This window comes from Protomyctophum parallelum (assembly GCF_964188405.1).
Source record: "Protomyctophum parallelum genome assembly, chromosome: 6".
Lineage (NCBI taxonomy): Eukaryota > Metazoa > Chordata > Actinopteri > Myctophiformes > Myctophidae > Protomyctophum > Protomyctophum parallelum.
Window position 1 is genome coordinate 13,074,476 of NC_139701.1, and position 15,459 is coordinate 13,089,934.

Below are 15,459 nucleotides of genomic sequence, written 5' to 3' on the forward strand. Positions count from 1 at the left end.
CTGACTGCTAGTGTTTTGCAGAGCCACGCTGTAATATATGTTAACGCGTTGACTGCCAAATGTATTTCCCCCCCCCCCCCCCCCCCCTCGCCTCGCTGAAAAAACACAGCGGAGAAAACACACCAGAGATAAACGACCATTTCTGTGAAAACAAACAGGGAGCGGATCAGGATGGTGTGATTCGGTTTCCTGTGGGACCGCAACGCTGGTTGCATGAGTCCCACAGGTTGTTCCATGTGACCACACACACACACGCACGCACGCACCATAGACGGCACGCACACACGCACGTGCGCGAACACACACACATCACAAGTGAAGTGAGGGGCGCTCTTATCATCATACGTCACATTCCACACTCAGCCAATCAACTCTTCAAAAATGTCATTCCGGGCCAATCACTTTTGGTGGCTTCACTTTTCTTCCCTCACTTTTTATCCTCAATATGTACTTTGTGCTCATCCAATCAAATCGTCGCTATATGGGGTGATTAGCTATTCATCAGCCAATGATTGTGTTCACACAAACAGTCAAAGCTGGGCATTATGAGGGGCGCTAATATATTAAAGTCTAACTCATGTTGATTAGGTGATGTAATGGTGACGTAAAGCAAACGGTTGCCAACGCAAACATTAAACGCCATTAACAATAAAGAGACAATATGACGTAAACGACATATTATGACGTACATTTTTTCCTCCATACGTCAATGCGTTTACAAAACAAACTTTGAACTATAGACAAACATTAAACCTGTGTGTATAGGAGGGGATAGCGCCCCTCAAAAAGGCAGAGGCTTGAGATTGACTCGACCCCTCTCTCTGTTCTATTCTCCCCCCCATGTCTCCTCTCCCCCTCCCCCTCTCCCCCCCTGTAGCTCTGGGACTGAGGAACCCCCTGGCGGTTCAGGGGCCCTACCCTCCGGGGGCTTTCGGCCTGCCCCCGGGGGTCAACGGGGACCTGGCGGGGGCGGCGGCCTACGGCGCTGGGCTGCACCTGGTCTCGGCACAGATGAACGGATCTGCGGCCGCGGCTGCGGCCGCCGCCGCCGCTGCAGCGGGCTACGGACGGTCACCCGTGGTGAGAGAGATCTTCTCCTTCTTCCTTGTTATACTCGCTAATCATGCTATCACAGGCTACGTTAAACCATTTAGGCCGGACCTCGAAATTAACAAAAAATCTTCTAAATCCTCCAGTTTTCTGAAATAAACATTTTCACGATTTTTCAAAAGAATAGCTGATAGCAGATAGCAGATCTGCAAGCTCATAGCGCGCCACTCGGTGGCGCGCTATGAGTTTGTAGATCTGCTATTCTTCAATAGCTAAAGCATAACGTAATGCCAACACCAAAAGGGGTTCCCTCCCAAAATGGGTTAATGAGCTGGACAAAAAATAATAATAATCTAGTTTTCAAAGCATTTTATTACCAGTAAAGAGCAGGGGGTATCATTTGGCAAGAAGCACAGCATGAAAACCCATCGGATAGAAAGGCTGCCTTTGTGTTTGTGCAGATTGGTGAGACAGTGGTCTACTATATATATATATATATATATATATATATATATATAGTTGCTGTCTGGCAGAAACTGCTTATCTCAGTTTTTTCCGCGAATGAACGTACTCGTATTAATGATCATACTACAACGTCAGCAGATCCATAGCTCAAAACGAGGCCCGTTTTGCGCTTGTAGATCTGATCTGATGGGCAAGGGTCAGGTCAGGGTCCTCATCATCTGGAGACATTAATTGATGCCTCAGTGAAGAGATGAATGGAAGAGGGACAGAGAGCCACAGAACACCGTTATTTCAATATTGTTCCCGTTGTATTGCATAAAGCTCTGGTCGTGGTATTATAATCACCTAATATTACTTGTAAATCGCACTGCGTTTTATATCGTTAGTTTTTTACCCTTATACTTCGGTGGGTGCTGCACTGCTGCTACATTTTAGCTGATGGTTTGATCACTTTTTGATTTGTGTTGCCAAGAAAGAGGAGTTAATTTCGAGCTCTGTTTCCAGCTTCTGCTCTATCGTCCTCTAGTCCCGGAGACATACCAATAGTTCACAAACTTTATAGCTCAAGATCAAAAAAAGTAATTGGACGTTTACCTGGGACCTAAACGAGGGAAAACAGCATATTTTTATTTCACTATAGGCCTTGTATTCTAATTTATGGAATTTCTTGGATTTTGCTTTTATTTTTCATGAAATTACTGAAAAGAATAATAGACATTTGTGACAATTGGACAATGTATCTTTTTTCTGAATGTTTTTTGGAAGATGTTTTGAAATAATACAAATTTAAAAACTAAACATAGTAAACAAAAGGTATAGGGACCCCCACAAAACGACCCAGTGTTGGGGAAAGCGCTGCCCCATACAGCTCTGCCTCATTCTTCTCCTCTTGCCTCTCCTGTCCCCTTCCTTCAGTCTTATATTACTGCATGACCCGGCTTCTCCCGTCAACTCTTCTCTGGCCTTAATGTGTCTTGGTGTTCTTCCAGGTGGGTTATGAGTCCCCCCACCCCCATATGAGGGTCCCCGGGCTGCCTGCCAGCCTGCACTCAGCCGCTGCCTCAGGAAAACCGTGAGTCTCCATTTGAACCTTTTTCCATTCCACACAAATGCCACAATATCATCTTTCTACCTTACTTATTCTACTATCCTTTGTGTGTGTGTGTGTGTGTGTGTGTGTGTGTGTGTGTGTGTGTGTGTGTGTGTGTGTGTGTGTGTGTGTGTGTGTGTGTGTGTGTGTGTGTGTGTGTGTGTGTGTGTGTGTGTGTGTGTGTGTGTGTGTGTGTGTTTGTTTTACGGCACCCAGAAAATACAGTTCTTCGCTTGTAATTGCATTTGGGAGTCATAATCATAACAATGAAAAAGATGGCTGAATTATATTTTTTGACATAATGTCAAAAAATATAATTCAGCCATCTTTCAGCCATCACTCTTTACCAACATAATCATTCAAATAATATTTGAATGATTATGTTGGTAAAGAGTGATGTCTGATATTATTGGCCTCCCGATATTATTGACCAATAGATGCATAAGTAAAAAGATTTTTTATACATTTTAGAAGGGAAGTGACATTGATCGGTTTGTTTGTGTAATTCTTGTTTTGTTTTTGTAAAATACTCCCCTGCCTTAAACTAGTGGAAGCCAATAATAACCAGCCGCTATGACATATAAACAAGAATGACTCATAATTGCCAGCTGCAGCAAGTACTCGTTTATGAACGTATAATGAACTATAATCAGTTTGTGTGCCGCAGCCTCTGCCTCAGCTCACAGCTTCACGTTGCTGTGTTCAGAGTATGCAGCCAATACGGCTTCACGTTGCTGCGTTCAGAGTATGCAGCCAATACGGCTTCACGTTGCTGTGTTCAGAGTATGCAGCTAATACGGCTTCACGTTGCTGTGTTCAGAGTATGCAGCCAATACGGCTTCACGTTGCTGTGTTCAGAGTATGCAGCCAATACGGCTTCACGTTGCTGTGTTCAGAGTATGCAGCTAATACGGCTTCACGTTGCTGTGTTCAGAGTATGCAGCCAATACGGCTTCACGTTGCTGTGTTCAGAGTATGCAGCTAATACGGCTTCACGTTGCTGCGTTCAGAGTGTGCAGCTAATACGGCTTCACGTTGCTGCGTTCAGAGTGTGCAGCCAATACGGCTTCACGTTGCTGTGTTCAGAGTATGCAGCCAATACGGCTTCACGTTGCTGTGTTCAGAGTGTGCAGCCAATAGGGCTTCACGTTGCTGTGTTCAGAGTATGCAGCCAATAGGGCTTCACGTTGCTGTGTTCAGAGTATGCAGCCAATACGGCTTCACGTTGCTGCGTTAGGAGTGTGCAGCCAATACGGCTTCACGTTGCTGTGTTCAGAGTGTGCAGCCAATAGGGCTTCACGTTGCTGTGTTCAGAGTGTGCAGCCAATAGGGCTTCACGTTGCTGTGTTCAGAGTGTGCAGCCAATACGGCTTCACGTTGCTGTGTTAGGAGTGTGCAGCCAATACGGCTTCACGTTGCTGTGTTCAGAGTGTGCAGCCAATAGGGCTTCACGTTGCTGTGTTCAGAGTGTGCAGCCAATACGGCTTCACGTTGCTGTGTTCAGAGTGTGCAGCCAATAGGGCTTCACGTTGCTGTGTTCAGAGTATGCAGCCAATAGGGCTTCACGTTGCTGTGTTCAGAGTGTGCAGCCAATACGGCTTCACGTTGCTGTGTTCAGAGTGTGCAGCCAATACGGCTTCACGTTGCTGTGTTCAGAGTGTGCAGCCAATAGGGCTTCACGTTGCTGTGTTCAGAGTGTGCAGCCAATACGGCTTCACGTTGCTGTGTTCAGAGTGTGCAGCCAATACGGCTTCACGTTGCTGTGTTCAGAGTGTGCAGCCAATACGGCTTCACGTTGCTGTGTTCAGAGTGTGCAGCCAATAGGGCTTCACGTTGCTGTGTTCAGAGTGTGCAGCCAATAGGGCTTCACGTTGCTGTGTTCAGAGTGTGCAGCCAATACGGCTTCACGTTGCTGTGTTCAGAGTATGGGTTTTATGCTGTTCAGGCTATAGGCTTTATGGGTAAGTCCTCCCATTGTCCCAGGAGGCAGCCAATCATTACTAGGTAGCTACGTCAACATTGCTCTCAATAATGCCTACCTCATTCATGCCGCTCGATGCAATGTCACGCCAAGTCGAGTCCTTTCATTTAACGTATGTAATCATGCCACTTGAACAAAACACCTTTGTCCTCAGCATGAACACATTTACAGATTTAAACGTGTGAACAAAAAATGGCAAGCATATATAGGTTACCTTTGTGTAGGAACGGCTGTGTTTGCTTCCGTGTTTAACTGGAGCATGCCTTGAATCTTCCTTCCGTCTCTTCTTGTCCTCGTGCCTGTTCCGTCCGCAGTGCCTACTCGTTCCACGTGAGCGCAGACGGGCAGATGCAGCCGGTGCCCTTCCCTCCGGACGCCCTGCTGGGCCCGGGCATCCCGCGCCACGCCCGGCAGATCCACACGCTGAACCACGGTGAGGTGGTGTGCGCCGTCACCATCAGCACGTCCACGCGCCACGTCTACACCGGAGGAAAGGGCTGCGTCAAGGTGTGGGACATCAGCCAGCCGGGCTCCAAGAGCCCCATGGCACAGCTGGACTGTCTGGTAAGAAACACCCTCCCACACACACCTGGTAATGTCTGTTTAAAGTGCTCTAAGCAAACCTTTAAAAAGTCCATAGCCAGAGTCTGCCAGACATGGAAAAAGACCAAAACAACACAGGACGCAGGGGAACAATATTAAGAAACATAAGCATGTCTAGCATGAACTCAAACATACTCTACTGCAGCGGTTCTCAAAGTGGGGTCTGGTGACCCCTAGTTGTTGTTGTCTGGTGACCCCTAGGGTTCGTTGAGCGTGTTGGGTTCCAGGAGATCCAGAACTTGACCCTTATGTGGGTCTGATTTGTACCCTCTCTCTCGAGTTAAACACGGACAATCTTACAGTGTAAATTGGGGCCTAATGCCTAACAAACTGAGGATCCTTGTAACAATCTTCTCCATATTGGGGTCACGGCATATCTTTTAAAATGGGGGTCCATGGGCTTAAAGGTATCAATTTGGGGGTCCTCGACATGAAGGAGAAGCAGTGCTCTATGGAGCACGGCCCCTTTGCATTCTCTATGAGGTTGTTCAGCTGCTGTCCTTGAGCCGTGATTGTGTCAGCATGTACTGTTGTGAGACTAAAAGTACTGCCTCCTCTGCACCGGTGTCACCAAGACAAATTCCTGTACATTATGTATTGTGCTTGGCCATTATACGTGATTCTAATGAAGACACAGACAAACGCACACACACACGCACAGAGAGAATATGATGAATTACCCTCATGTTGTCCTTAAGCGAAATCTACGAGGAACTTATCTCACCATGATAGTGCTGATGCAGCTTAAGTTCAAGACTTTATAGACGAGTTATCCCTCGGCCTCGTAGCTCATTTGCATAGAAATATATAAATAAACCGTGTCTTGTTTTTATTTTTATCTTGTCACATCAGAACCGGGACAACTACATCCGTTCCTGCAAGCTGCTCCCCGACGGGCGGACCCTGATCGTGGGCGGGGAGGCCAGCACGCTGTCAATCTGGGACCTGGCCACGCCCACTCCCCGCATCAAGGCGGAGCTGACGTCGTCTGCGCCCGCCTGCTACGCTCTGGCCATCTCCCCCGACAACAAGGTCTGCTTCTCCTGCTGCAGCGACGGAAACATCGTGGTCTGGGACCTCCACAACCAGACCCTAGTCAGGTAATTAAGACCCCCACAACCAGACCCTAGTCAGGTAATTAAGACCTCCACAACCAGACCCTAGTCAGGTAATTAAGACCCCCACAACCAGACCCTAGTCAGGTAATTAAGACCTCCACAACCAGACCCTAGTCAGGTAATTAAGACCTCCACCACCAGACCCTAGTCAGGTAATTAAGACCTCCACAACCAGACCCTAGTCAGGTAATTAAGACCTCCACCACCAGACCCTAGTCAGGTAATTAAGACCTCCACAACCAGACTCTAGTCAGGTAATTAAGACCTCCACAACCAGACCCTAGTCAGGTAATTAAGACCTCCACAACCAGACCCTAGTCAGGTAATTAAGACCTCCACCACCAGACCCTAGTCAGGTAATTAAGACCCCCACAACCAGACCCTAGTCAGGTAATTAAGACCTCCACCACCAGACTCTAGTCAGGTAATTAAGACCTCCACAACCAGACCCTAGTCAGGTAATTAAGACCTCCACCACCAGACCCTAGTCAGGTAATTAAGACCTCCACCACCAGACCCTAGTCAGGTAATTAAGACCTCCACCACCAGACCCTATTCAGGTAATTAAGACCTCCACCACCAGACCCTAGTCAGGTAATTAAGACCTCCACAACCAGACCCTAGTCAGGTAATTAAGACCTCCACAACCAGACCCTAGTCAGGTAAGGCCTAACAAAAAAAAACTTTGGTTTCCGTTTGCCGACCGACTCTATTAAATATGCGCGACTCAGATTATTTTATTGGCATTTGGTGAAAAAAAAAAAAAAAAAGCTCAGAATACGACCGAGTCAAGACCAAAAAGGTCTTTGATCATTAAAATTCTCTTTGATGAGACCATTGGGACGCGCAAAGTCAAAATAAAGTTTTCTTTCGTCTAAAATATCACGTGCGCAAATGTTTTGGAATGCGTCATCGCGAGGTGCATGGTAGGCTACTTGAGGTTGTAACTCATGTTCCATTTCCAACATTCTAATGGTTTCCAGCGATTTCCAGGGGTGAGTAAACATCTTTGAATCAAAGTAGCAGCGATCCTCTGAAGTGACGCAGCATGTCCAATACTGTCCTCGTTAACAAAGTGCAACTTTTTCATCATTCACCGTTGGCTAACGTTGTGCAACAGTCCAGAACAGAGCTATACAATATTATGACAACTGTCAACTTGGCTATAATCTACTAGGCTACTGTAGGCCTACATTAATCATTGCCTCTCAAACCCACATACCACGCGTAATGTGCGTTGCCTAACCAAAATAACAGACATACAAACTATCAACATGCCGCTCGATTGCGTGTCGACAGCTTGCAGATCTGTTCTTTTGGGCACACATGAGGCGCGCTGCGCTGCGATGCGGAAATTAAATTGCTGTAGTCTACAGCGCTACGATTTGGAAACCAAATAGCTGTAGCCTACAGTGGACTGTAACATTGCTTGGTCAACTATATTACGTGTATGCAGTGAACATTAACATTAGCGCTTTCATAGTTATATGGAGCATTTACCGTGGTGACGTTGATTTAGGTTATTCACCCAGCTGGGTTCAACGAGACAGCAGTGTCTTGTTAAGCCCCGACGCTTCCAAAACGAGCTATTGCGGATTAATCGATGGGCGTATAGAACATTTAAGCATATGGCAAGTTAACTTAAGTTATATACTTTGATGCTGAACACTAAGCAATTAATTTGGTTCGCAAACCAGAGGCCAGACAGCGGTAGCAAGTTCAACAACCACCGTTCTAATCTGTTTGACCAACCACCGTTCTAAACTATTCACTTTTAAGCTGCATACTGTATATCAGTATTTAGAATGGACTTAATTGTTAAAGCTCCTCATTCTGAATTGAGCTCATCTCATACCCTGGGGTAGCCTAAAATGTTTTATTATTTTCAAATCCTGGTATAATTCATTCACCAGTCAGTATTCTTGGTTTTCCAACTCCTCATGCCATTGGTTGGTTTAAGTTAATTTGTTTGATCCAGGGATAGCCAGTAGCTCTCTGCTTCAAAACACAAGTTCATGTTTCAGCTTTATTACTTGAAGATTTTTTTTTACATTTGTATTTATTTTTGGTATGTGAGTGATGCAGCACTTTACTTTGGTTTGGAGTTGAATTAAAACTCTAAAGTATTCAACCAGTGTGTGGACATTCTATTCAAAGTTTTCAAATGTTTAGCTGTAGGCATACAGTGTTATGTGTACTTGAACCATTCATTATTTAAAAGATGGTATTTCAGGCAAATATTGAAGTTATTAAAAAATAAGCCTATCCATCATTGCCGTAGGAAAAAAGAAAAAAAAATCCTTGCTACCCATCCTTCCCACGAAAAATAAAAAATAAAATAAAAAATAAAATAAAATAAATTCCTTGCTACCCATCCTTCCCACGAAAAATAAATAAAATAAAATAAAATAAATTCCCTACCTACTCAGCCCAAAAATGACAGCCAATCGGAAACCAAAGTTGTTGTTTTTTAGGCCTAATTAAGACCTCCACAACCAGACCCTAGTCAGGTAATTAAGACCTCCACAACCAGACCCTAGTCAGGTAATTAAGACCTCCACCACCAGACCCTAGTCAGGTAATTAAGACCTCCACCACCAGACCCTAGTCAGGTAATTAAGACCTCCACCACCAGACCCTAGTCAGGTAATTAAGACCTCCACCACCAGACTCTAGTCAGGTAATTAAGACCTCCACCACCAAACTCTAGTCAGGTAATTAAGACCTCCACCACCAGACCCTAGTCAGGTAATTAAGACCTCCACCACCAGACCCTAGTCAGGTAATTAAGACCTCCACCACCAGACCCTAGTCAGGTAATTAAGACCTCCACCACCAGACCCTAGTCAGGTAATTAAGACCTCCACCACCAGACCCTAGTCAGGTAATTAAGACCTCCACCACCAGACCCTAGTCAGGTAATTAAGACCTCCACCACCAGACCCTAGTCAGGTAATTTAGACCTCCACCACCAGACCCTAGTCAGGTAATTAAGACCTCCACCACCAGACTCTAGTCAGGTAATTAAGACCTCCACCACCAGACTCTAGTCAGGTAATTAAGACCTCCACCACCAGACTCTAGTCAGGTAAGGAGAGAGGAAAGGAGGAGATGGATAATGAAACGGAGAAGCACAGTACAGTATAGTATAAAGTATGTATACAGTATAGTATACAGTATGTGCTGCTAGCACCTTATGTCTTACCTCAGGTCTTGGCACACCTTGCACCGGTTAGATTATACTTCTTCTTTCTGTTCTCTTTTTTTATGGAAACAACTAAAACGATTTCACTGAATTTCACCACCTGTGATGTGACAATAAAGATGATTCTGTCTCTCGTCCACGCTGCAGGCAGTTCCAGGGCCACACAGACGGGGCCAGCTGCATTGACATCTCCAACGACGGCACCAAGCTGTGGACAGGAGGTCTGGACAACACAGTACGCTGCTGGGACCTCCGAGAGGGAAGACAGCTCCAACAGCACGACTTCACCTCACAGGTACACACATGCACACACACACACACACACACACACACACACACACACACACACACACACACACACACACACACACACACACACACACACACACACACACACACACACACACACACACACACACACACACACACACACACACACACACACACACACACACACACACACACACACACACACACACACACACACACACACACACACACACACACACACAGTACGCTGCTGGGACCTCCGAGAGGGAAGACAGCTCCAACAGCACGACTTCACCTCACAGGTACACACATGCACACACACACGCACACACACACACACACACACACACACACACACACACACACACACACAGTACGCTGCTGGGACCTCCGAGAGGGAAGACAGCTCCAACAGCACGACTTCACCTCACAGGTACACACACGCACGCGCACACACACACACACACACACACACACACACACAGTACGCTGCTGGGACCTCCGAGAGGGAAGACAGCTCCAACAGCACGACTTCACCTCACAGGTACACACATGCACACACACACGCACACACACACACACACACGCACGCACGCACGCACGCACGCACGCACGCACGCACACACACACACACACACACACACACACACACACAGTACGCTGCTGGGACCTCCGAGAGGGAAGACAGCTCCAACAGCACGACTTCACCTCACAGGTACACACACGCACGCACGCACACACACACACACACACACACACACACACACACACACACACACACACACACACACACACAGAACGCTGCTAGGACCTCCTCTGATCCTTACTAGAGCTGTCAAATGAGCTCAGAAATGACATCAGGCTATCGGGGCGACTCGCTAGCCGCTGGTTTTCAGAAATGAATAGTTGTATTTCTCGTAACAGGTTGGTCCTGATGAAGGTCTAAGGGGCCAAAAAGATATGTTTTGTAATCAAATATCCTTTTGCACTCAATTAAGAAGAAAATGGAGGAAAAGGGGTATCCTTCAGAGATGTCACGGTCATGCGGAAGTGTTTAACTTGGCAGCCACGCCTACTAATTTGGTATTATTATTTATTTGACTGCCCTAATCCTTGCTAAAAATATAATCTCTCTCTCTCCCCACTTGTGTCCTCCTGTCTCGTTCTTCTTTCATCCTTACTCCATTACTCCTTGCCCCACCTCCCTCCCTCTCTCTCTCTCTCTCTCTCTTTCTCCTCCCTCCCTCCCTCCTCTCATGGACCCTCCCTCCCTCCCTCCTCTCTGTGTGCAGATCTTCTCTCTGGGCTACTGTCCAACAGGAGAGTGGCTGGCCGTAGGCATGGAGAGCAGTAACGTGGAAGTGCTTCACGTCTCCAAGCCTGACAAGTACCAGCTGCACCTCCACGAGAGCTGTGTGCTCTCCCTCAAGTTCGCCTACTGTGGTGAGTAACTCATACTGTACGCACGCACGCGCATGCACACTAGACTGATGGTTTGGTTGCATCATACCCCCCAGAGGCCATTTAATCACAGACAAGTTGAACAAATGTCTGCTTTATTCCTCATTCCTCACTGTGGAGCGTCACCCCTTCCTTTTCTGCGTTTTACTGTGCCCTGCGACGTTGATGCTATTCCTCTCTGTCAGCCCCACACATGCACGCCTCCTCCCCCGAGGTTTATCGTCTGATCTGTGTGTGTTTTGTCCTGTAGGTAAATGGTTTGTGAGCACAGGCAAAGATAACCTCCTCAACGCATGGCGGACACCGTACGGATCCAGCATATTCCAGGTGTGTGTTTTTTTCTGCAGCTCTGAATCTAAACAGGATTTTGGTCTGTCTGTGCGTCAAGAGAATCCCAGTTGTAAGAATGAATGACCTGTTAACATGTTTTAAAAGTCTACTTGCAAAAAAGAGATTTCAACCATACTACTACTTTGTACATCCACAGACTTAGCTGCCACGTGCCAGACGTTTTACACAATGTTTGTCATGTCCTAAAGCTATATTAGTCTGTTTCTATCCAACCTGTGTGTATTGTTCATTCATATCTTGCACCAACCAATGTCAAATGTTCCTGCCTAGTAATGACTAATATAACACGGCTGTCTTATTTGTGAACGCAGTCCAAGGAGTCGTCGTCGGTCCTCAGCTGTGACATCTCTCCTGACGACCAGTTCATCGTCACCGGCTCGGGGGACAAGAAGGCCACAGTCTATGAAGTCATCTACTGAAGAAGAAGAAGAAGAAGAAGAATGCTTATTGGCTGGAGGGACACAAAAAAAAGAAGAAGAAAAATAATCAGGGGGCGGGGTCCCTGGTCCCCCTGCAACCAATGACTGTACAGAGAGCTGGTGGCATGGAAACAAGACACTTAACTCGTACTTTGTTGTTTTGTTTACATTTGTGAAAGGATCGAAAGACGGACGGACGGACGCGAGCAAGGGGCCACAAAGTCACATCTCTGGAAAAAACCCAACGTTGAACTTTGTTTTTAATGCTCTGAGAATGCTGGTTAGTCTAATAGCTGCACAAATGTGGGATTCCTCCAAAGAATTTGTTTTTTGTTGTTGTTGTTTTTGTCCTTTTTTCCTCCTTTTTTTTAACAAAATAAAACCTCTGTAGTGAACATGAAATTAGAAGAAAAAAAATACAAAAAACTTATTTTTTTAGCCTTTGAATTCTCCTCGAGCTGTCGGACCACACTAAGTGGGTAGAAGGCAGGATAGAGAGAGAGAAGAAAGAGAGAGAGAGAGAGAGAGAGAGAGCGAGAGATGCTTCGGGAAGGGCTGGACGCGAAAGATATGGGGCGCCATGTTTCCTGCGCTGCGCGAAGGCTCGCCTGTGTCAACTCGGCCGAGTTTTGGTTCTGCGCCGTCCCGGTCTTCAAACGCACAACTGCTCCCACCGCCGAGTCTCCTCGGCGTACAGCAGGTGTGTGTGTGTGGCAGATGGCGGGACGGACGGACGGAGCAGCTGCGAGATTCCAATGACCCCGTCGTCTCCTGATTGGGTTCCTGCAGCAACATGATTGTATTATCTGTGGTACACATACAGAACTCTATAATGGGCCGAGCGGAACCGCGTTGTCGGGGGTTTCTCGAAAGCATCCCAGAGACTGGTGTTCATCTTTGCTCCACCTGCTCGTCGTGACAGAACGGTAACTTTCGGTTTCAAGATGGATTTTGGGAAACCCGTCCCAGAACAGTTACACCTCCCACCACCACCACCACCACCTCCACCACTCCCAGGACACGAAACAGGACTTGACTCAGTGCTCATAACCTTAGAGTATATTAATATATACTCTAACACAACAGGTACTCTCCAATTTCAGGGAAGTGGACACTACTACAACATGAACATTGTCATCATTAACACTCAGTATTGTGTGTTTTTCTATTGTATTTGTTAGGGCACATAGGCAGACGAGGTGTTTTCACAAACTGCATTGTGAATCTTGATCTTGCTATATATGGACGTGTAAATAAAGTTATCTAAAGGCAAACGAGGATGGGCCTTTGTGACTTGATAATTGGTTGAGTAAATGGCTTGGGGGGGGGGGGGGGGGGGGGATTAAATCATATCTAGGATTAGTTTTATTTTGCATTTTTCCGTTCCTTTTATTTTCCTCACACGGTGCAGTTTGTAGTTTACATGAAAAGTGATCCTGTGGATCTCTGACTTCATGTGGCCTGGCTGTGATCTCCGGAAGAAAACACTGGTTATTAATAATACTAATAAGACTGTTTTCTTCCTGTATTACCGTTTGTCCAGCACTTGGGCTAGAGTGGGATGCACACACCTCTGGCTGTGATCTCAGTCATCGTATCTTTTCCCAATTTGGGCAAGGTGTTTCAGCCCGTTCAGAACCCCCCATTGACTTCCATCATAAAATTAAAGGTAAATATTTCTGAATTAGAAGGTAAAAGATATTTCAAAGAAATGATAAAACGAGGTAGGCTATATGTTATCTCTGGGGACACGCTGATAGTCTCCCTCTTCTAGACTGTTCAGCACATTGTAAAAAACGCATAATGTTAATCTGATGGGTTTAGTTGAAATACTCTACATTTTATAGGGATATAATTGTTAATATTCGGTTCTGAACTAATCTAAATACACATCACATTGTTTTGTAACTTTCCTCCTGACACCAGTACCTCTGGTCACCAAAATGTGATCGTCGGCGGTCTTGACCTAAGTCTTGCATGGCCAGACTATTACTATTCCACAATCTCCAAATGCTATACAGTAGAGTCTGAATCTACACTGAGAAAGGAAATCGTCGTCCGTTCCATCATTTCCATTTGCGGAAATATTGGACCGCAAAGACGAGACAGAAGCAGGGATGGAGGTGGGACATCCTCTTTACCCCTGGATTATTTTCAGCGCTTCCGTGCTCCAGACTGTACGACGGAAACATTTGCAAATTCTGGGAGACAACGGTCTGGCTTGGAAGACTGGTATAATGGGTGCATTAAACGAGAGCAACCCTTGCATTACAACACTGTTGCACATGTTCCTTTGAAATCAGTGGGAAATTAATGCAATGCTAAGACCTGTCATTATTTTTCCTCTGCTGCTTTTCCTCTGTCGAAGGTCAGGTTTGTTTCCTATTAAGTGTGGGCCTGAATCCCTTTTAGACTGTTCCCTTGATTAAGGGCTTTACAAATCAAATGGAATTGAGTTTTATCATCAAAGCCCTCGCCATGTTCCATAATCTTGTAATCAAATGTTTAATTGATCTGACATTTCAGAACACGACCACCTTCAGCAGCACCGTCTTTACCCTTTTCCCCCTAATCAAGTAACATGGTGCTGGGAATGGCTCAGAGTGAGGACGGAGTGAAAGACGAACAGATGAATTCAATGGCCAGGGCTGAGTTGCTTTCACGTTGACCTTGCTGACCAGTAGCCCAGGACGGCTTGGCTTCTATGTGCAGAACTTCAGGCGAGCACAAGAAGTTCAGGCTGTGTTCAAGCCCTGTTACTTTTAAATTAAAACAAGCATACAAGGAAAGGATAGAGTGAAGGGGTTGTCGGAGGACAACCGATAAAGGACTATAATAATGCTGCTCGACTATATTCACGCAATGTGAATATAGTCGAGCAGCATTATTAAAGTCACGTCCCTATACAAAGTATACATACAGCGAACTCTTGGGAGCCAGTGTTCTGAGAACGGAGAGTTCTCAGTGGATCTGGGTCTTGAAGGGAACAATGTGTTCATCGCTCTTACACAGAACTCAAAGTAAGTTTTGAATGTCGGCATGCAGACTGTAGAGTGAGTGACTGGCAGCAGCTTAGCTGTTGGTTTGGTTAAATGTTAAACCCAACCTCAAATGACACATGTTTTTACCGTGTCCCTCCGTCTGTGTTAGCACCTACTTTCCGGCACCAGAAAGACATCAGTGCAGGTCCATAACATACATAGCTATTATGCCCTATACTATAATCATAAAACTATCGTTCTATTGCATTAAGTTATAGCATGAATTCAATATGCATACAATACCATACCAATTAGTGTGAACTTTGCGTGCATACTGCCGCAAGGCCAAGGATTTTTCATAGCGCCACTGGAGGCTGACAAACAAATAAGTAATATATGTGTGTGTAACAGTAACGGCTTTCATATGGAAAAAACCCTCATCCTTGCTTTTCAAACAATTAACCA

General features: G+C 45.8%; 1 protein-coding gene across 4 annotated transcripts in view; it reads left to right on the forward strand.

Moving 5' to 3' along the window:
* The window catches only part of LOC310860557 (transducin-like enhancer protein 1), a 79,190-nt gene extending 65,906 nt beyond the window's left edge, over positions 1 to 13,284 (forward strand). For all 4 annotated transcript variants that reach the window (XM_083767537.1, XM_083767534.1, XM_083767535.1 and 1 more), the window contains 8 exons: positions 878 to 1,080; positions 2,505 to 2,587; positions 4,901 to 5,150; positions 6,042 to 6,289; positions 9,660 to 9,807; positions 11,075 to 11,225; positions 11,494 to 11,570; positions 11,906 to 13,284. In XM_083767537.1, the coding sequence (XP_083623663.1) occupies positions 878 to 1,080; positions 2,505 to 2,587; positions 4,901 to 5,150; positions 6,042 to 6,289; positions 9,660 to 9,807; positions 11,075 to 11,225; positions 11,494 to 11,570; positions 11,906 to 12,013 (1,268 nt within the window). In that variant the 3' untranslated portion in view covers positions 12,014 to 13,284. The remainder of the gene's footprint in view (positions 1 to 877; positions 1,081 to 2,504; positions 2,588 to 4,900; positions 5,151 to 6,041; positions 6,290 to 9,659; positions 9,808 to 11,074; positions 11,226 to 11,493; positions 11,571 to 11,905) is intronic.
* Positions 13,285 to 15,459: the final 2,175 nt, after the last annotated feature.